We start from the raw sequence: 23,324 nt of genomic DNA, 5'->3' as shown, positions 1-23,324 counted from the left end.
AGGGCTACATTAGTGAAAGTGATCTATGAATACAATCTTCATCAGAATTTTAATGTGTGTTTTCACAGAGATAGAAAAAATTCCTAAAAAACATAAGAAAGCACAAAAAAAATCCAGAAACAACAAAGCAATACTGAATAAAATGATTAATCCTGGAGTTATCAAACTATTTTACTTCAAATTATACTGAGTCACAGTAACAAAAAAAACAGTATAATACTGTCACAGTATCAGATGTGTAGACCAATGGACTAGAGTAGAACGCCAAGAAATAAGCCTATGCAACTTCAGCTACCCAGGTTTTGAAAAGGTTGACAAAATAAAAAATTCCAGTTCTTATTTATTACCAATTCTTTTATTTTCAGTTTCATTTTAATTTCCAAATCCCCATCCTAATAGGTAAAAGATGATATCCCATTATGCATTATAACACTAACCTTACTTTTTCACTCCTTATATGTATTATGTGTAAAAGAAAAAGCCTGAAAAATGACTCTTCAGTTAATAACTCCTTTTATTTTGAATCAAGCAAAGAAGATATGGCTCTCAGTTGAACTATTCTGTATTACACCCATAACATATTAGTAACCCAGCACATGTCTTAGTACAGTTCACAGTCAATATAAGTGTTATAGACTGTGGGAGACAAAGGATAGATTTGCGTGATAACTCTGGGAAAACCTCTTAAACAAAGATGGATGATAACTGTATTGTGAGAGAATGAAGAGATGTGAGAGGAGAATTGAGAGAGATGTTCCTAACAGTGGAAACTGGATTGCCCCTGATTAGTCACAGACACCAGCATAGCAACAGCCCAGTGTGCTCTGCTTTAACGAGGAATGAAGCACAGCTGGTATGAAGGTGGTACACGGCCAAAGGTATTAGCCATTGGAGTAGTGTCAATGTCCTTTGTATCAACAAAAGATTTCAGGTTAAAATTCTGTACAATGGTGGTCAGAAGCAAAAACAGCTCCATGCGAGCCAGGGCCTCTCCCACGCACATTCGCTTTCCTGAAAAACAAAAGCAACACAGAGGTTTCACCTTCTTACACTAGGTTCCAAACTGTTATAAAGGTGGATAGTGAAGTTTGAATACTAAATGGTGGATGAGTCAAATACTGGATGACTACCAGGGTTTTTAAACAGAGATGCATACAACCTTGGACACAAATGTTGTCTGTTTAATGTCTGCTTTAAGAGGCACCCTTCATTCATTAAATATTTACTATAAGTCTTATATCACAACTTTACTAACAATTCATACAACTACCCTTCGACCTTTCAAGTTGACATCAATCTTCTAGAAACACATTCACTTCACTGTGCTTGTAGCTGAAGGGGAAGTATTAGGGCAACTCAAAAACTATATTCCATTTGTGCTTATGAAAAATAAACAGCCACAATATACCTTTACACTCAGAGTTTTACATAATTACCTGTCTATTATCATTGATTCCTTCACTTTAAATGCATCCCCTGCATCTGCCCTGTGAGGGAAGATTGAAATGGCAGTGGCCTGGACCTTTACATTTTATTTTCTGTTTGATACTCAGTGCCAGGCTCAACCCTCCTCAGCTCCACTCAGCTCCATTCCCCATTTCTCAGTGCTATAAAGCTTCATATCTCACCAATTTTCTCAGAAATGCTGTTCTTACACTTTCCTCAAAGACTACAACCTGTACCATTTCTTTTTGATCCTTCATAATCTCCTCAGATAGGAGACCTTGACCCCCAGGCTTCCTCACTATCTCTGCTTCCACAGAAACATAGGCCACTTAAACATTGTGCTGCATCATCTTTTGCCTCCCTCCCCAAATAAAGAAGGGATCAGTCTGTCACATATGAGAAGGTACAATGTAGACCCCCATCAAAGTCATAAAAGCACATGGCAAAAATGAATGTGACTCTGTGTGTAGAGACTCAGCACACAGAGTGAAGCAGTGAGACTGAACATCCAAGGTGGGTGTTCATAACTAAAGGAAACTCTAGAGGCTCTGGGATCACTGCAGAGTTCCTTTCCACATGACCAAGGTCTTTCTCAGCCTTCACTCTTGTCAAGTTCTGACAGCAAAAAATGTCTGCTCCTATATTTTGTTCCTCAGTACAGTTTCCTGGCTCCTCTTCTTGTCTTATTTCTCTGCCCTGTCAGAGAAGTCCTATGAGTCTGAAAGAGCAGGAGGTGAGTAACGTCTCTTTGACCTCCCCAGAAACCCAATCTTGCCTCTCTCACAGCACTACTCCAATTGGATTACAGTGTCCTGTTGACTCACCAGCTCCCCTAACTCAGAATTAAGACTCTTCAGAGCCTAGTCTCTATTATATTCTTTAAATCACTTGGGATCCCAGAGCTGTCTAAGAATGGATTGAGATATTTTTTCTTACAGCTGAGAAAAGTCTAAATGAGGGTCACTTCCAAGAGGAGCACTTAGGAAAGATAGAGGTATATGCAGAAGCAAAATTCAAATGGCCTATATTTTAGTTTTCTGAAGTCAAAAAATAGGCTGGATATTCTCGAAACCCTAGTAATGTGGAGGAACAATGAGAATGCGTCAAAATCAAGGAACATGTATGAGCATTGGAAGAATTGCTCCTGAGGTGGCACAAAGAGCAAAACCACCTGTCCCTGAGGACATGGTAAACAATCCATTTTAATCTCAGAATTGTATCTTCTAGAATCGGGCCTAGTGGCACATGTTTGTGATTTCAAATACTCAGACAGATGGGGCAAGAATATTGAGTCCAGGGTCAGCCTAGACAACAGTGCCCAAAAATAGTTTACGTTGTACCTGAAGTAAAAATAGAAACAAACTTCATTTACCTGTTGAGAAAGGCATAAAGTAGTCACTCTTCTTAAAGTTCCCATTCTCATCCAGAAAATGGCCTGGGTCAAATACTTCTGGGTTGGGAAATTCTTTGTCATCATGTAGCACAGAAGTCAGTGATGTTACTAAGTCCGTGCCCTGAAAATAACAGATAGAAATATGTGTACCTGCCCATAAAACTTTTGACCCAAAATTACCCTAAGAGAAATGCAGGAAGAGGAAATGGAGCAGAGACTGAGGGAATGGCCAACCAATAACCAGCCCAACTTGAGACCCATCCCATGGGCAAGCACCGGTCCCTGACACTGTTAATGACACTCAGTTTATTTGCAGACAGGAGCTTAGCATGGCTGTCCTCTGAGAGGCTCCTCACAGCAGCTGACTCAGAGGGATGCAGAGACCCACAGCCAAATAGTGGATGGAGAATGGAGACTCTTATGGAAGAGCTGGACAGGCAAGGATTGCAGACCCAGAAGGAAATAAGAACTCTACAAACAGATTCAACTAACCTGGACCCTTGGGGCTTTCAGAGACTGAACCACTAACCAGATTATACATGGGCTGGAGCTAGACACCCCCTACACACATGTGCAGATATGCAGCTTGGTCTTCATGTGGGTCCAGAACAACTGGAACAGGTGAAATCCCAAAAACTGTTACCCATCCATGGGATATGTTCTTCTAGCTGGGCTACTTTGTCAGGCCTCAGTGGAAGAGGTTGCCTAGCCATACAGAGACTTGATGTGCCAGGGTAGGGGGAACAAACAGGGCATGGGGGGCAGCAGGAAGGATTGTTGCAGGAAGTGACTGAGAGGAAGGAGCAGTGAGAAGGATGTAAAATGAATAAATTTTAAAAAAATAGTTCAACGAGTGGAAAGGCTCAAAGGTGGCTCAGCAGGTAAAGGCATGCAAGGCTGACAACCTGAGTCTGAGCCCAGAACCCAGAAACCTAGAAGGTGGCAGGAGAGAACTGACTCCTGCAAGTGGTCCTCTGACACTCTCTCTCTCTCTCTCTCTCTCTCTCTCTCTCTCTCTCTCTCTCTCTCTCTCTCTCAGTCAATCAATAAATGTAATCTTAAAAATTAACAATGAAAGAAATGGGATGTTATCATGGCTGCTTTTCAACATTGTCTTAGAAATTTTCATTCGCAGAAAAATACAAAAAAAGAACACTATAGGTGTTAAAGGGACAAGCTTACCTTGGGAATTACATAATTTCTGAATCTAACATTACAGGTAGCTGCATGGGGCACATTGTTGGGGATGAGGTTAATATATCTCTGGATTTCGTGCACCATCGCATCTGTGTAGGGCATGCGGGTCCTGTCCTGCATGCAGGGCCTCCTGTGTCTGCCAATCACGTGATCAATCTCTTCCTGGACTTTAGCTATTAGGACACAATTAAGAAATGGTACATTTGTTATAGTAATTCAAGTCTGTATTAAGTATGATAAAAGTACCAGGCCACATGTACACTTAGAATTAGACAATTGTTTTAACACACAAATCCCCCCCCCAGTTAGGCATTAAGATTGACGTGTGCAAACAGGTACATTATTGTACACAATATTCAACATGCAGAAATGATGAAATGTTTCAATATGTAAATGCTTTCATATGTGAATTCTAATCATTACTGTCTTACTGGAAAAAAACACAAAACTGAGAGTTAATTTCACATCTAATAATAGTGATATTTTAAAATTGAATCGTGGAGCTGGAAGGATATTTCTGTGATTAAGAGCACTCACTGGTTGCTCCTCCAAAAGATCCAGATTTAATTTCTAGCACCCACAGGTGGCTCACAAATGTCTGTAACTCCAGTCCCAGAATTGATATCTTCTTCTGGTCCCTGTGAACACCAGGCATGCACATGGTCCACAGACATACATGTAGGCAAAAATGTCCATACACATAACATAGATAATAAAGATTTTATAAATTGAATAGTAAATATCTGTATGTCTGTATTTGTGCATATGTGAAATTTAGTTTCCTATTTTTCGTCTTTACAGTTCCCAAAGGAATTCATTTTGAGATGTTATAGAAGTTGTGTCTGTAGTTTCTGTTCACATTCATAAATAATAACTACTTTTATTGTTTGATTGTACTACTTGTGGAAAGGTTTACAATAGAGAAGAATTACATTTCTATGACCACTTAACACAAAATATTGAAACTCACATACAAATACATGCTCACATACACACACACACACACACACAGAGAGAGAGAGAGAGAGAGAGAGAGAGAGAGAGAGAGAGAGAGAGAGAGAGAGAGAGAGAGAGAGAGAGACTCTACCCAGAGTATCTTTTCATTGAATTCAGGGCTCTGGTGTTTTACTGACAAGCACAGTAGCTTTATTTCTCTTATTCATTTTCTCTATTATCAAAATAGGTCTCATTTATATTTCACCATATATGTACAAATGACGTCTGGTGACACAAAACACCAATATTAAAATTTCTGCAGGCTATCTGAAGAAGACTGACTTTGCCTCAGAAATCTCAGAGTCATACCTGTGACCTCTGTGTGTTTCAGTAGGAGCAAGAGTCCATATCTCAGGGTAGTGCTTGTGGTTTCTGATCCAGCTACAAATACATCACTTACAGTAGCCATCAAGCTTTCAATAGTAAACTCAGTACGGGGATTGTGTTTTTCCTGGAAATTTTTATTTCATTATTAGAGAGTGACCATACATATTAGGGAGTGACCAGTTTCAACAATTTTCAAGTAACACGAGTTGGTTTACAATAAACTAATTTAGAATGTGAAGTGAATAGTAAAAATATTACAGCAAATGCACAGTATCACACAGAATGTAAATTAACTAACTCATTCTTCATTTCTATGCCCTTATTTCTTCCTTGCATCAAAATTGAATTTCTCAGAGCATGTCATACCAATAACATAACAAACCCACTGGCCCTTCTTTTTTTTCTTTTTTTTTTCTTTTTTTTTCTTTTTTTTTTTTTTTCAGAGCTGGGGACCGAACCCAGGGCCTTGCGCTTGCTAGGCAAGCACACTACCACTGAGCTAAATCCCCAACCCCGGTCCTTCATTTTTTAAGATTTATTTATTTATTATGTATATAGTATTCTGCCTGCATTTATGCCTGCAAGTCAGAAAGGGACACACGATCTCATTATGGATAGTTGTGAGCCACTACGTGGTTGCTTAGAATTTAAACTCAGGACCTCTGGAAGAACAGCCAGTGTTATCTGCTAAGCCATCTCTCCAGTTCTCTTTCTTTCTTTCTTCCTTTCTTTCAAATCACATATGGCAATGGAAATGGTATACCTTGCTTGGAGAATGAGTAGTTTAATATCTGTACAATGGCTGGAGAGATGACTCCGCCATTAAAAACTCCTGTTGCTCTTCCACAGCACCAAGTTCTACTCCCAGAATCCATTTCTGGCAGCTCACAACCACTATAATTCTAGCACCAAAGGACCTGACACCTCTGGGTCACAAACACAACACCTCTGCATAATTTTATACTAATTAATAATAACAATACATCTTTAACATCAATATTAATAATCATATATTATTAAATGTAAACATGGAAAATGGGAGGCATATACCACTGTACCCAGACAGAGTTGGAAGTTTCTGAAGTGTGATACAAAGTTAAATAAGAGACTTCTGACTCTCCTTCTATATACTGATACAATAACATACGTATAAACCAATAACTGTAAATAATATATATATATGTTTGTATATGTGTGTTTATTTATCCATGTATATAAATATATATTGATTTATATAAGTTGATGGAAGAATGGGTTTAGAGACTAGCACACTTGTAAACTAAGAATTTACCCATATTCATGCACAAAATAAAAAGTAAAGGTTAAAAATATATTGACCCAATAATGACAATCCAAAGACACTATCAGAAATTTTTTTAAAAGCCTCAACATACAAAATTTTCTGAGTGAAAGAAGGACAAGGCCATAAGTGAAACACTATCTCAAAGGTTCCCAGTGAGTTGACTCTTAACTCACTGACTCTAGGTCAGAGGGGGTTAAGCATGTATGTGGTCCTCTAAACCATGGGGATAATGGTTGCTATATGCAATTATGAAAGTGCTAGTCACTGGAGAGACTATTTTAACATTGGAAAGTACGGGTAAGGAAGAAGACAAAGGGAACACTGCATATTCCTATTCTAGTGTAGATTACTACAGTAGTCTTGGCAAACAAATAGGCAGTTACTCAGAAAAGTAAAAATGAAATGAACATGACTCAGCCATTTCACTCACCATCATACATCCAAAATAAAATTAAAATTGACAGAGATGCCTGCTTCTCCTGTTACATCCAACATTATCCATTGGGAGCAATCAATAAATTGGTAGAATTTTAAAATATGAGATAAATTAAAATGCAAGATGGTATGGCTGGAGTGATGGCTTAGTAGTTAAGAGCACTGGCTGCTCTTCCAGAGGTCCTGAAGTTCAATTTCCAGCAACCTTATGGTGGCTCATAACCATCTATAACTGTAGCTCCATGGGATCTGATGCCTCTTCTGATATGCAAAACACCAATGAACATAAATACATACATAATTTAAAATTTTAAAGATGGCTGAGAATAAGGCAGGATTAATGACATTGTCAGAATCTATATTCCCATAATGGAAACTACCATTAAGACAGTCTAAAGGAAAGAAGCTCCCACCCCCACCCCCATCCTCATTTCCTCAAACACTCAGGTGCTTTCAGATTTCAGTCTCAGCCGTGGACATAGGGAATTTCTGGCAAGCTCCGAGCAAGACACACCACCTTTAAGAAGAGTGTCAGATTCCAAGGAAGTTCTTTCCTGGTCTTGTGCCCTCCTACCTGAAGGGAGAGAATCCCTCCCACCCCCTACTTCCCTGCAAATGGCTGCACTCTGGCTTACAGAGAGCACATGCCTGGTAACTTAGCTCAGTGGCAGGCCAAAACCCTTCCCCAAGACTGGAGAGACGTGGTGTTTGGAGCAATGTCCAATCTAAGCGATGACTCCTCGTAACTGCTGATTATCTGTTACTGCTGCCCTGAGCTGGGGCCCAAGGGCTGGGAATCTGTTGGTGCTACCTTGCCCTGCCATTTCCCCAGCTCACAAACTTCCAGCAGGAAGTGCTGTTTGGGTAGTTGTACCACACCCACCTGCCCTTTGTTCTCAGATCATGTGTTTACCTGTCAGCTTTGCCAACTTAGCATCTCCTGGCCTTTCTGACTCAGTCACAACTTTCATACCTTCAACAGGAGTCTGTATTTCCCCCAGTTTCCTCCTCCCTAAGTTCCTGTTGAGGTTAGCTCCCATCTCTTCTCGAGGAAAGAACAGTGGTTATAGAGGCATTTGCGCTTTATATAAAAATTGCAAGTAGGATCTGCTTTTATTTCCCAAAGTCTGTCTCTGGAATTGAGACACTTGAACTCAGGCAGAGGGATGAGGCTGGGGCAGGGCTGTCCCGAGTTTGGGGGCCTGATCCCTGCACTTCCCTGAAACCTCAGAATCTCCTCTCTGAATACCCCTGCCTAGTTCTCTCCCCTTCATCCTCTCTTCCTACATTGTCAGAGTGAAAAAGCTCTTTGTGAAAAGGAAGAGAAAAAACATCTTATTTTCTTTTTTAAAAATTTTAGACCATGAAGAAAATATTTTTAAAGAAATTCACCCAGGACATTAAAGTTCACTATATTACATATTTATCATGTGTGAGAATGTAAGTATATAACTGCAGCTAGTAGCCCCTCCCTCCTTCCGTTCCTCATTTCTTAGGCTGTGTGAGTAGGTTTGCTCGGTGCCAGTCCTGTGCCCTTTGCTCTCCTGTCATCAGTAGTTGTGATCAGAAAAAGATATCTGCACTGCACTGTCTCCTTTCACTATGTTGTGTGTTCGATTACAGTAGCTCTGTTTCATGAAATAAACTGTGAAATGGGGGGTGGGGGGTGCAGGCTATGTAAAAATTTTAAGTGGAGAAGTTTAACCTTCACATGGCTTCTCTACACTAGTTTGAGTAACTGATTGGCTTGACTGCTGTCTAGAAGTGACTCCCAGGACATGAGGGAGCGAGGTGGGGGCACAGTTGGCCACTTGTCTTTTGTTTTGAGATTTCCATTCACCACCATTTGTTGGAGCCTTCCCTTCCAGACCTGCTGGGAGAACGTCTTCTGAGCTGAGTACTGGGTGTGGAGTAGAGGGAGTGGGGGTGTAGGTGAACAACAGTGGACCTCATTCAGAGCATCAGAGCACAGTGCTAGAACTGGGCATTGGTTTCTGGGCCTCAGTACCACGCGTGCTGGGATGGAGAACCCTGCAATTCCCCTGGACTGCTTTGGCTCCTGTAATAGCCCTTCCTTCAAGGGTGCGAATTGGCAGCAGAGAAATGGGTGGTATTTTGGCATTAGCATTTAGCTTACATTTTGGGTGGCCAGAGAGTCTGCCAGTGAGACAGCTCCCAGGAAGTAGTGTCCAGGGACAAGCCAAAGGCAGAGATGTTCATAGGTAGTAACTAATCCATCTCTTGTGTAGTTGTAGGGCAGACAATATAAGGGAATCGTTCCAATTTGCATTCACATCTCAATTTTCCTCCCTGCCAGAGCCGACCACTTCAATAGGTGGTAGCCATTATTTACCACCCCAAAGTATTTTAGATATCTGCGTCCCTAAAATTACTGTCACTGTGTCAGGCCTTGTTTGTTTTTTTTTTTAAACCAATTCTGCCTCTTTGGTACTTATGCTCTACCCCACACTACAGTCTGGGCTTGAAGTACAGCACTGAGCCTTTGTGGCTCTGCACTTCAAGTTCACTGATGCTGGAATTAAAAGGTGTTTCCCAGTATTGTTCCAGAACTAACAGGAAGAATGCCTAGGTTGTCCATCCAGGGCAATCAGGGGAGCCTTCACTTTGATGCACACACCCACCTCTCTGAGTTGAGATATTGTCCTCCTTTTGGGGTTTGCCATTGGATGAGAAGAGGCCCAATGTTCTCACCTCCTAGACCACAGGACAGGAGTGGCAGCAGGAATTTACTGCTGTTAAAATTGAACTATTCATGTTAATTATCCCAAGTCATTTAGACCTAGGTAGCTACTGCAGGAGCTTTGATTGGCTGTGACCAGTTCACTCTCAGTTGAGCTTCCTAGGTCAGTACAGAAGTTGCTATAGTGTAAATTGAAATAAAAATAATTGCTTTGTACACAAAACAATGTAATGATGGTGCTAATCTCATGGTATAAGTAAGCACTGCCAAGGGTTGAGGGAGTTGTGACTTGAGAAACCCAGGCTCCTGCTTGGGAAGAGAATGCATATAGGTTCCTTTCAGCTCTGAGAGGAGGGAAGCAGGCAGTGTCAGTCATGCCTGCCAGCCCTACCCTAGAGTGTTTCAGTACAATCCAGAGGAGGAAGAGATCCTGTGTCAAGATGATGGCCACTGAGTTGCTTAGGGCTAGTATCACCTTGACCATAGCCTTTGTCCATCCTGCCCAGGAAAGGTCAGAAAAGAACTATAGATGTGGAATAGCCATTACCTTCTGCTTCTCTACCTCTTCCCCTCTTGCGGCAGCGTCTCAATTGCTTGTGAAGAATAAGGGCAGTGTTTATGGACATTGGAAGAGCTTATTTTAACTAGACAACTACAACCTCAAAAGAGATGTTTCCTGATCAGTAGAAGCAAAACACATTAAACTCTTGTGGTTCTTCCCATATAGCAGCCTTCCTGTGACGTTAGAACATCAGTCTATGAGAGACCCCAGTTGTTTTTTCTGGGAGCTTAGTGCAGCTTGACAGAGGCAGACAGGGAGCAGAGCAGAAACTGAGGTGTTGGTGTTGTTTCTAGGGTGGGCAGAGCAGGCGGTCTCCAGGTTGTGGTGCTGCCGTCTTGTATGTATGTAGGTGAGTGTGGATGTTGGGTGAGTACAGCATCTAGGAGCTCGTGGAAAAGCAGCTTTCTAGGTCTTGGCAAAGAAAACGGACTAGAAAGCTATATTTTTTAAGCGGGGAAAGGGGTTCAACAAAGGTCCATCACTGTGTTCTCTCACCCCCCAACCAATTGTCAGCTGGAAGTGAACCTAGTGAAAAAGAGGGGAATCCTGTGCTAGGAGTCCCCATAAACATGTACTGTAATTCTTTGTATATAGAAAAAAATTACTGTAAAGTTTAACTTTACTCTTAAAAAAAAAAAGACAGTCTAAAGAAGGGATAGGGCTTGTAGCTGGTTCTTGAACTCCATTCTGATCTCAGATATCACTCTACTGAACTTGGTGGTTCCCCCTGGGTAGCAAGAGCATTGCACTCTTGTTTTGTTTTAAACAAATTCTTAAATAAGTGTAATTTCTTCATGCCCAGGCCTACATTTTCAGAGTACCTCAAAGACATTTTTACCTGATTATCTATCTGTTCAGATCGATTCTCGTTAGAGCAGCTAAGGTTCTTACCCTCCTCTGTATCACCACACACATTTGAGTCTCTCACCACTTCACAGTACATATCTTAAATTCTCACCGCTGATGCTTTACTCATAATACTCAAAGGTTAGCAACAAGCCTAAGTCACTGGGGAAGCCTGACACATTAAGAACATGTTTATCATTCTTCTATATGATCAAGTCCATTTTTTATGTTAATGTTTAATAGTTTGCATTTTAAGTTGTTTATGTCTAACTCACCTGAAGCTTATATTCCCTTTTTTCATATAACTTACTAAATAATTCTGATTTTGTAACAATTCAATTTTAAATCTTAAATGATGCTAGTCCAATTCATTTCCATAATAGGAAACTAAATTGTATACCAAGTGGTTCTTACCTGCAAGGTTGAATTTCCCCAATAAAAATAGAAACAATTCATGAAACACAAAATGCAAGCTGACAAATAACACTTTACCTGTTCCATTTTGATCAGGAAACAGTCAATAAAGTCCCGAGGATTGTCCATGTCCAGTGTTTCCTGATGTTCTTTCACTCGTCTCAAAATATAACTTTTTATTTCAGCAAAATTTTTAATTACTCTATTATGGCTTCCTGGGAGATAATCGATGAAGGCAGGGAGAGCATTGCAAACCTTAAACATTTTTGAAAATATGTTTATTAGGCTGAATGTGGTCACTCACATTTGCAATCTAGTTACACAAAAGGGCTATGTGAGCGAATTGCCAGAGCCTTTGAGTTTGAGAATAACTGGGTTAACATAGTCAAATGCCATTTTAAAAAAAGAGAGAGAGTACTGCTTGGGGGCCCATCTCCTCCTTTCAAATTCCACATTATCTCTGGCCTATGCCTTCCACCAGGGCACATCATTGGCATGTCTGCTTCTCTGAAGATCCCACAGTCTGAACGCCTCTCAGGAGATCTCCTGTACCCAGGGCAACAGGTAAGAAGCCTTCCCAAATAACTGCAGCAGCTGGAACATCTCAGGAGCCCAGCAGACTCAAGATACATCCCCTCTGCTCAAACTACACCTCTCTTCTGGCCTGTACTCTGAAGACCCTACAGTCTGAAGGCCAATCAGGAGGTCTGCTTCACCCAGGGCAACAGACCCAATCATCTGAAGGCCTACCAGGAAATCCACTGGACAACAGATTATCGGTATGTATCACCCTCTGAAAACCCCACAGTCTGGAGGCCTACCAGGGCCACAGGTCTCCCAGGATACCTACAGCAATCCAGGGACAAAGGAGGCAGGCTCTAGACAGAGACAACCAGGCAAGTTAACACCAGAGATAATCATATGCTGAGAGGCAAGCACAAGACCATAAGCAACAGAAGCCAGTATACTTTGACACCATCAGAACCCAGTTCTCCCACCACAACAAGCCCTGGATACACCAACACACTTGAAAACCAGGATGCCGACCTAAAATCCTATTTCATGAAGATAATAGAGTCCCTTAAGGAGGATATAAAAAACTAACTGAAGGAAATACAGGAAAACATAGGTGAACACATAGAAGTCCTTAGAGGAAACAAATAAATCCCTTAAAGTAATACAGAAAAACACAATCAAAAAAGTGAGGGAATTGAGCAAAGTGGCCAAAGACCTAGAAATGGAAGTAGAAACAATAAAGGAAAGTCAAATAGAGGCAACCCTAGAAAAAGAAAACCTAGAAAAAAGTCAGAAGCTACAGATGTAATCATCAACAACAAAACATAAGACATAGAAGAAAGAATTTCAGATGTAGAATAAACCTTAGAAGATATTGACAATACAACAGTCCAAGAAAATACAAAACATTAAAAAAAACAATGCCTAACCCAAAATATCCAGGAAATCCAGTAAACAATAAAAATGTCAAACCTCCCGGCCCGCAGCAGCTCTCTGCTCCCAGACCCTGTGGGAAAGAGACCTCACCGCCTGGTCAGGTGGGCACTCCTAAGGCTGCAGAGCGGAAGAGACCACCAACACTGCCCACCCCTGCCCACATCCCTGGCGCAAGAGGAAACTGTATAAGGCCTCTGGTCTCCCGTGGGGGAGGGCCCAGGAGCGGCAGGACCCCTGCCTGAGACACCGCCGGAACCTGAAGGAAACAGACCGGATAAACAGTTCTCTGCACCCAAATCCCGTGGGAGGGAGAGCTAAACCCTCAGAGAGGCAGACACACCTGGGAAACCAGAAGAGACTGCACTCTGCATACACATCTTGGACGCCAGAGGAAAACACCAAAGGCCATCTGGAACCCTGGTGCACTGAAGATCCCGGAAAGGGTGGCACAGGTCTTCCTGGTTGCTGCCGCCGCAGACAGCCCGTGGGCAGCACCACGCGAGCGAACTTGAGCCTCAGGACCACAGGTAAGACCAACCATTCTGATGCAAGAAAGCTGCCTAGTGAACTCAAGACACAGACCCACAGGAACAGCTGAAGACCTGTAGAGAGGAAAAACTACACGCCCGAAAGCAGAACACTCTGTCCCCATAACTGACTGAAAGAGAGGAAAACAGGTCTACAGGAAGCCTGACACACAGGCTTATAGGACAGTCTAGCCACTGTCAGAAATAGCAGAACAAAGTAACACTAGAGATAATGTGATGGCGAGAGGCAAGCGCAGGAAACCAAGCAACAGAAACCAAGACTACATGGCATCATCGGAGCCCAATTCTCCCAACAAAACAAACATGGAATATCCAAACACACCAGAAAAGCAATATCTAGTTTCAAAATCATATTTGATCATGATGCTGGAGGACTTCAAGAAAGACATGAAGAACTCCCTTAGGGAAACACAGGAAAACATTAATAAACAAGTAGAAGCCTACAGAGAGGAATCCCAAAAATCCCTGAAAGAATCGCAAAAATCCCTGAAAGAATTCCAGGAAAACACAAACAGTTGAAGGAACTAAAAATGGAAAGAGAAGCAATCAAGAAAGAACACATGGAAACAACCCTGGATATAGAAAACCAAAAGAAGAGACAAGGAGCTGTAGATACAAGCCTCACCAACAGAATACAAGAGATGGAAGAGAGAATCTCAGGAGCAGAAGATTCCATAGAAATCATTGACTCAACTGTCAAAGATAATGTAAAGCAGAAAAAGCTACTGGTCCAAAACATACAGGAAATCCAGAATTCAATGAAAGATCAAACCTAAGGATAATAGGTATAGAAGAGAGTGAAGACTCCCAGCTCAAAGGACCAGTAAATATCTTCAACAAAATCATAGAAGAAAACTTCCCTAACATAAAAAAAGAGATACCCATAGAAATACAAGAAGCCTACAGAACTCCAAATAGACTGGACCAGAAAAGAAACACCTCCCGTCACATAATTGTCAAAACACCAAATGCACAAAATAAAGAAAGAATATTAAAAGCAGTAAGGGAAAAAGGTCAAGTAACATATAAAGGCAGACCTATCAGAATCACACCAGACTTCTCGCCAGAAACTATGAAGGCCAGAAGATCCTGGACTGATGTCATACAGACCCTAAGAGAACACAAATGCCAGCCCAGGTTACTGTATCCTGCAAACCTCTCAATTAACATAGATGGAGAAACCAAGATATTCCATGACAAAACCAAATTTACACAATATCTTTCTACAAATCCAGCACTACAAAGGATAATAAATGGTAAAGCTCAAATTAAGGAGGCAAGATATACCCTAGAAGAAGCAAGAAACTAATCATCTTGGCAACAAAAGAAAGACAATGAAAGGACACAAACATAACCTCACAACCAAATATGAATATAACGGGAAGCAATAATCACTATTCCTTAATATCTCTCAATATCAATGGCCTCAACTCCCCAATAAAAAGACATAGATTAACAAACTGGATATGCAACGAGGACCCTGCATTCTGCTGCCTACAGGAAACAAACCTCAGAGACAAAGACAGATATTACTTCAGAGTGAAAGGCTGGAAAACAATTTTCCAAGCAAATGGTCAGAAGAAGCAAGCTGGAGTAGCCATTCTAATATCAAATAAAATCAATTTTCAACTAAAAGTCATCAAAAAAGATAAGGAAGGACACTTCATATTCATCAAAGGAAAAATCCACCAAGATGAACTCTCAATCCTAAATATCTATGCCCCAAATACAAGGGCACCTACATATGTAAAAGAAACCTTACTAAAGCTCAAAACACACATTGCACCTCACACAATAATAGTGGGAGATTTCAACACCCCACTCTCATCAATGGACATATCATGGAAACAGAAATTAAACAGAGATGTAGACAGACTAAGAAAGTCATGAGCCAAATGGACTTAACGAATATTCATCGAACATTCAATCCTAAAGCAAAAGGATATACCTTCTTCTCAGCTCCTCATGGTACTTTCTCCAAAATTGACCATATAATTGGTCAAAAAACGGGCCTCAACAGGTACAGAAAGATAGAAATAATGCCATGCGTGCTATCGGACCACCATGGCCTAAAACTGGTCTTCAATAACAATCAAGGAAGAATGCCCACATATACTTGGAAATTGAACAATGCTCTACTCAATGATAACCTGGTCAAGGAAGAAATAAAGAAAGAAACTAAAAACTTTTTAGAATTTAATGAAAATGAAGGTACAACATACCCATACTTATGGGACACAATGAAAGCTGTGCTAAGAGGAAAACACATAGCGCTGAGTGCCTGCAGAAAGAAACAGGAAAGAGCATATGTCAGCAGCTTGACAGCACACCTAAAAGCTCTAGAACAAAAAGAAGCAAATACACGCAGGAGGAGTAGAAGGCAGGAAATAATCAAACTCAGAGCTGAAATCAACCAAGTAGAAACAAAAAGGACCATAGAAAGAATCAACAGAACCAAAAGTTGGTTCTGTGAGAAAATCAACAAGATAGATAATCCCTTAGCCAGACTAATGAGAGGACACAGAGAGTGCGTTCAAATTAACAAAATCAGAAATGAAAAGGAAGACATAACAACAGATTCAGAGGAAATTCAAAAAATCATCAGATCTTACTATAAAAACCTATATTCAACAAAACTTGAAAATCTTCAGGAAATGGACAATTTCCTAGACAGATACCAGGTACCGAAGTTAAATCAGGAACAGATAAACCAGTTAAACAACCCCATAACTCCTAAGGAAATAGAAGCAGTCATTAAAGGTCTCCCAACCAAAAAGAGCCCAGGTCCAGACGGGTTTAGTGCAGAATTCTATCAAACCTTCATAGAAGACCTCATACCAATATTATCCAAACTATTCCACAAAATTGAAACAGATGGATCACTACCGAATACCTTCTACGAAGCCACAATTACTCTTATACCTAAACCACACAAAGACACAACAAAGAAAGAGAACTTCAGACCAATTTCCCTTATGAATATCGACGCCAAAATACTCAATAAAATTCTGGCAAACCGAATCCAAGAGCACATCAAAACAATCATCCACCATGACCAGGTAGGCTTCATCCCAGGCATGCAGGGATGGTTTAATATACGGAAAACCATCAACGTGATCCATTATATAAACAAACTGAAAGAACAAAACCACATGATCATTTCATTAGACGCTGAGAAAGCATTTGACAAAATTCAACACCCCTTCATGATAAAAGTCCTGGAAAGAATTGGAATTCAGGGCCCATACCTGAACATAGTAAAAGCCATATACAGCAAACCAGTTGCTAACATTAAACTAAATGGAGAGAAACTTGAAGCAATCTCACTAAAATCAGGGACTAGACAAGGCTGCCCACTCTCTCACTACTTGTTCAATATACTTCTTGAAGTTCTAGCCAGAGCAATCAGACAACAAAAGGAGATCAAGGGGATACAGATCGGAAAAGAAGAGGTCAAAATATCACTACTTGCAGATGATATGATAGTATATTTAAGTGATCCCAAAAGTTCCACCAGAGAACTACTAAAGCTGATAAACAACTTCAGCAAAGTGGCTGGGTATAAAATTAACTCAAATAAATCAGTTGCCTTCCTCTATACAAAAGAGAAACAAGCCGAGAGAGAAATTAGGGAAACGACACACTTCATAATAGACCCAAATAATATAAAGTACCTCGGTGTGACTTTAACCAAGCAAGTAAAATATCTGTACAATAAGAACTACAAGACACTGAAGAAGGAAATTGAAGAAGACCTCAGAAGATGGAAAGATCTCCCATGCTCATGGATTGGCAGGATTAACATACTAAAAATGGCCATTTTACCAAAAGCGATCTACAGATTCAATGCAATCCCCATTAAAATACCAATCCAATTCTTCAAAGAGTTAGACAGAACAATTTGCAAATTCATCTGGAATAACAAAAAACCCAGGATAGCTAAAGCTATCCTCAACAATAAAAGGACTTCAGGGGGAATCACTATCCCTGAACTCAAGCAGTATTACAGAGCAATAGTGATAAAAACTGCATGGTATTGGTACAGACAGACAGATAGACCAATGGAATAGAATTGAAGACCCAGAAATGAACCCACATACCTATGGTCACTTGATTTTTGACAAAGGAGCCAAAACCATCCAATGGAAAAAAGATAGCATTTTCAGCAAATGGTGCTGGTTCAACTGGAGGTCAACATGTAGAAGAATGCAGATCGATCCATGCTTATCACCCTGTACAAAGCTTAAGTCCAAGTGGATCAAGGACCTCCACATCAAACCAGACACACTCAAACTAATAGAAGAAAAACTAGGGAACCATCTGGAACACATAGGGCACTGGAAAAAATTTCCTGAACAAAACACCAATGGCTTATGCTCTAAGATCAAGAATCGACAAATGGGCCCGGCCCGCAGCAGCTCTCTGCCCCCAGACGCTGTGAGAGAGAGACCCAACCGCCTGGTCAGGTGGGCACTCCTGAGGCTGCAGAGCGGAAGAGACCACCAACACTGCTCACCCCTGCCCACATCCCTGGCCCAAGAGGAAACTGTATAAGGCCTCTGGGCTCCCGTGGGGGAGGGCCCAGGAGTGGCAGGACCCCTGTGCCTGAGACACCACCAGAACCAGAAGGAAACAGACCGGATAAACAGTTCTCTGCACCAAAATCCCGTGGGAGGGAGAGCTGAACCTTCAGAGAGGCAGACAAGCCTGGGAAACCAGAAGAGACTGCACTCTGCGCACATCCAGACGCCAGAGGAAAACACCAAAGGCCATCTGGAACCCTGGTGCACTGAAGCACCCGGAAGGGGCGGCACAGGTATTCCTGGTTGCTGCCGCCGCAGACAGCCCGTGGGCAGCACCCCACGAGCGAACTTGAGCCTGGGGACCACAGGTAAGACCAACTTTTCTGCTGCAAGAAAGCTGCCTAGTGAACTCAAGACGCAGGCCCACAGGAACAGCTGAAGAATTGTAGAGAGGAAAAACCACACGCCGGAAAGCAGAACACTCTGTCCCCATAACTGACTGAAAGAGAGGAAAACAGGTCTACAGCACTCCTGACACACAGGCTTATAGGACAGTCTAGCCACTGTCAGAAATAGCAGGACAAAGTAACACTAGAGATAATCTGATGGCGAGAGGCAAGCGCAGGAACCCAAGCAACAGAAACCAAGACTACATGGCACCATCGGAGCCCAATTCTCCCATCAAAACAAACATGGAATATCCAAACACACCAGAAAAGCAAGATCTAGTTCCAAAATCATTTTTGATGATGATGCTGGAGGACTTCAAGAAAGACGTGAAGAACTCGCTTAGAGAACAAGTAGAAGCCTACAGAGAGGAATCACAAAAATGCCTGAAAGAATCGCCAAAATCCCTGAAAGAATTCCAGGAAAACATAAATAAACAAGTAGAAGCCCATAGAGAGGAGACACAAAAATCCCTGAAAGAATTCCAGGAAAACACAATCAAACAGTTGAAGGAATTAAAAATGGAAATAGAAGCAATCAAGAAAGAACACATGGAAACAACCCTGGATATAGAAAACCAAAAGAAGAGACAAGGAGCTGTAGATACAAGCCTCACCAACAGAATACAAGAGATGGAAGAGAGAATCTCAGGAGCAGAAGATTCCATAGAAATCATTGACTCAACTGTCAAAGATAATGTAAAGCAGAAAAAGCTACTGGTCCAAAACATACAAGAAATCCAGGAAAAAAGGAGAAGATCAAACCTAAGGATAATAGGTATAGAAGAGAGTGAAGACTCCCAGCTCAAAGGACCAGTAAATATCTTCAACAAAATCATAGAAGAAAACTTCCCTAACCTAAAAAAAGAGATACCCATAGACATACAAGAAGCCTACAGAACTCCAAATAGACTGGACCAGAAAAGAAACACCTCCTGTCACATAATTGTCAAAACACCAAACGCACAAAATAAAGAAAGAATATTAAAAGCAGTAAGGGAAAAAGGTCAAGTAACATATAAAGGGAGACCTATCAGAATCACACCAGACTTCTCACCAGAAACTATGAAGGCCAAAGATCCTGGACTGATGTTATACAGACCCTAAGAGAACACAAATTCCAGCCCAGGTTACTGTATCCAGCAAAACTCTCAATTAACATTGATGGAGAAACCAAGATATTCCATGACAAAACCAAATTTACACAATATCTTTCCACAAATCCAGCACTACAAAGGATAATAAATGGTAAAGCCCAACATAAGGAGGCAAGATATACCCTAGAAGAAGCAAGAAACTAATCGTCTTGGCAACAAAACAAAGAGAATGAAAGCACACAAACATAAACTCACATCCAAATATGAATATAACGGGAAGCAATAATCACTATTCCTTAATATCTCTCAATATCAATGGCCTCAACTCCCCAATAAAAAGACATAGATTAACAAACTGGATACACAACGAGGACCCTGCATTCTGCTGCCTACAGGAAACGCACCTCAGAGACAAAGACAGACACTACCTAGAGTGAAAGGCTGGAATACAACTTTCCAAGCAAATGGTCAGAAGAAGCAAGCTGGAGTAGCCATTCTAATATCAAATAAAATCAATTTCCAACTAAAAGTCATCAAAAAAGATAAGGAAGGACACTTCATATTCATCAAAGGAAAAATCCACCAAGATGAACTCTCAATCCTAAATATCTATGCCCCAAATACAAGGGCACCTACATATGTAAAAGAAACCTTACTAAAGCTCAAAACACACATTGCACCTCACACAATAATAGTGGTAGATTTCAACACCCCACTCTCATCAATGGACATATCATGTAAACAGAAATTAAACAGAGATGTAGACAGACTAAGAAAGTCATGAGCCAAATGGACTTAACGAATATTTATAGAACATTCAATCCTAAAGCAAAAGGATATACCTTCTTCTCAGCTCCTCATGGTACTTTCTCCAAAATTGACCATATAATTGGTCAAAAAACGGGCCTCAACAGGTACAGAAAGATAGAAATAATGCCATGCGTGCTATCGGACCACCACGGCCTAAAACTGGTCTTCAATAACAATCAAGGAAGAATGCCCACATATACTTGGAAATTGAACAATGCTCTACTCAATGATAACCTGGTCAAGGAAGAAATAAAGAAAGAAACTAAAAACTTTTTAGAATTTAATGAAAATGAAGGTACAACATACCCAAACTTATGGGACACAATGAAAGCTGTGCTAAGAGGAAAACTCATAGCGTTGAGTGCCTGCAGAAAGAAACAGGAAAGAGCATATGTCAGCAGCTTGACAGCACACCTAAAAGCTCTAGAACAAAAAGAAGCAAATACACCCAGGAGGAGTAGAAGGCAGGAAATAATCAAACTCAGAGCTGAAATCAACCAAGTAGAAACAAAAAGGACCATAGAAAGAATCAACAGAACCAAAAGTTGCTTCTTTGAGAAAATCAACAAGATAGATAATCCCTTAGCCAGACTAACGAGAGGACACAGAGAGTGCGTCCAAATTAACAAAATCAGAAATGAAAAGGGAGACATAACTACACATTGAGAGGATATTGAAAAAATCATCAGATCTTACTATAAAAACCTATATTCAACAAAACTTGAAAATCTTCAGGAAATGGACAATTTCCTAGACAGATACCAGGTATCGAAGTTAAATCAGGAACAGATAAACCAGTTAAACAACCCCATAACTCCTAAGGAAATAGAAGCAGTCATTAAAGGTCTCCCAACCAAAAAGAGCCCAGGTCCAGACGGGTTTAGTGCAGAATTCTACCAAACCTTCACAGAAGACCTCATACCAATATTATCCAAACTATTCCACAAAATTGAAACAGATGGAGCACTACCGAATTCCTTCTACGAAGCCACAATTACTCTTATACCTAAAACACAAAGACACAACAAAGAAAGAGAACTTCAGACCAATTTTCCTTATGAATATCGATGCAATAATACTCAATAAAATTCTGGCAAACCGAATTCAAGAGCACATCAAAACAATCATCCACCATGATAAAGTAGGCTTCATCCCAGGCATGCAGGGATGGTTTAATATACGGAAAACCATCAACGTGATTGATTATATAAACAAACTGAAAGAACAAAACCACATGATCATTTCATTAGACGCTGAGAAAGCATTTGACAAAATTCAACACCACTTCATGATAAAAGTCCTGGAGAAAATGGGAATTCAAGGCCCATACCTGAACATAGTAAAAGCCATATACAGCAAACCAGTTGCTAACATTAGACTAAATGGAGAGAAACTCGAAGCAATCCCACTAAAATCAGGGACTAGACAAGGCTGCCCACTCTCTCCCTACTTATTCAACGTATTTCTTGAAGTTGTAGCCAGAGCAATCAGACAACAAAAGGAGGTCAAGGGGATACAGATCGGAAAGAAGAAGTCAAAATATCACTGTTTGCAGATGATATGATAGTGTATTTAAGTGATCCCAAAAGTTCCACCAGAGAACTACTAAAGCTGATAAACAACTTCAGCAAAGTGGCTGGGTATAAAATTAACTCAAATAAATCAATTGCCTTCCTCTACACAAAAGAGAAACAAGCCGAGAAAGAAATTAGGGAAACGACACCCTTCATAATAGACCCAAATAATATAAGGTACCTCGGTGTGACTTTAACCAAGCAAGTAAAAGATCTGTACAATAAGAACTACAAGACACTGAAGAAGGAAATTGAAGAAGACCTCAGAAGATGGAAAAATCTCCCATGCTCATGGATTGGCAGGATTAATATAGTAAAAATGGCCATTTTACCAAAAGCAATCTACAGATTCAATGCAATCCCCATCAAAACACCAATCCAATTCTTCAAAGAGTTAGACAGAACAATTTGCAAATTCATCTGGAATAACAAAAAACCCAGGATAGCTAAAGCTATCCTCAACAATAAAAGGACTTCAGGGGGAATCACTATCCCTGAACTCAAGCAGTATTACAGAGCAATAGTGATAAAAACTGCATGGTATTGGTACAGAGACAGACAGATAGACCAATGGAATAGAATTGAAGACCCAGAAATGAACCCACATACCTATGGTCACTTGATTTTTGACAAAGGAGCCAAAACCATCCAATGGAAAAAAGACAGCATTTTCAGCAAATGGTGCTGGTTCAACTGGAGGTCAACATGTAGAAGAATGCAGAACGATCCATGCTTATCACCCTGTACAAAGCTTAAGTCCAAGTGGATCAAGGACCTTCACATCAAACCAGACACACTCAAACTAATAGAAGAAAAACTAGGGAAGCATCTGGAACACATAGGCACTGGAAAAAATTTCCTGAACAAAACACCAATGGTGGGCTGGGGATTTAGCTCAGTGGTAGAGCGCTTGCCTAGGAAGCGCAAGGCCCTGGGTTCGGTCCCCAGCTCCGAAAAAAAAAAAAAGAACCAAAAAAAAAAAAAAAAACCACCAATGGCTTATGCTCTAAGATCAAGAATCGACAAATGGAATCTCATAAAACTGCAAAGCTTCTGTAAGGCAAAGGACACTGTGGTTAGGACAAAACGGCAACCAACAGATTGGGAAAAGATCTTTACCAATCCTACAACAGATAGAGGCCTTATATCCAAAATATACAAAGAACTCAAGAAGTTAGACCGCAGGGAAACAAATAACCCTATTAAAAAATGGAGTTCAGAACTAAACAAAGAATTCACAGCTGAGGAATGCCG

General features: G+C 40.7%; 1 protein-coding gene across 1 annotated transcript in view; it reads right to left on the bottom strand.

The window, feature by feature from the left end:
* Positions 1-340: 340 nt before the first annotated feature.
* Positions 341-23,324, bottom strand: part of Cyp2c24 (cytochrome P450, family 2, subfamily c, polypeptide 24) — a 62,267-nt gene continuing 39,283 nt past the window's right edge. Inside the window, exons 5-9 of the mRNA NM_001271354.1 lie at positions 11,699-11,875; positions 5,342-5,483; positions 4,022-4,209; positions 2,819-2,960; positions 341-1,011 (exon numbers count right to left, since the gene is read on the bottom strand). Of these exons, the coding sequence (NP_001258283.1) occupies positions 830-1,011; positions 2,819-2,960; positions 4,022-4,209; positions 5,342-5,483; positions 11,699-11,875 (831 nt within the window). The 3' untranslated portion in view covers positions 341-829. The remainder of the gene's footprint in view (positions 1,012-2,818; positions 2,961-4,021; positions 4,210-5,341; positions 5,484-11,698; positions 11,876-23,324) is intronic.

This window comes from Rattus norvegicus, chromosome 1 (genome assembly GCF_036323735.1).
Source record: "Rattus norvegicus strain BN/NHsdMcwi chromosome 1, GRCr8, whole genome shotgun sequence".
Lineage (NCBI taxonomy): Eukaryota > Metazoa > Chordata > Mammalia > Rodentia > Muridae > Rattus > Rattus norvegicus.
Note: the sequence above shows the minus strand (reverse complement) of the source record. Positions and strands in the feature narration are given on the sequence as shown.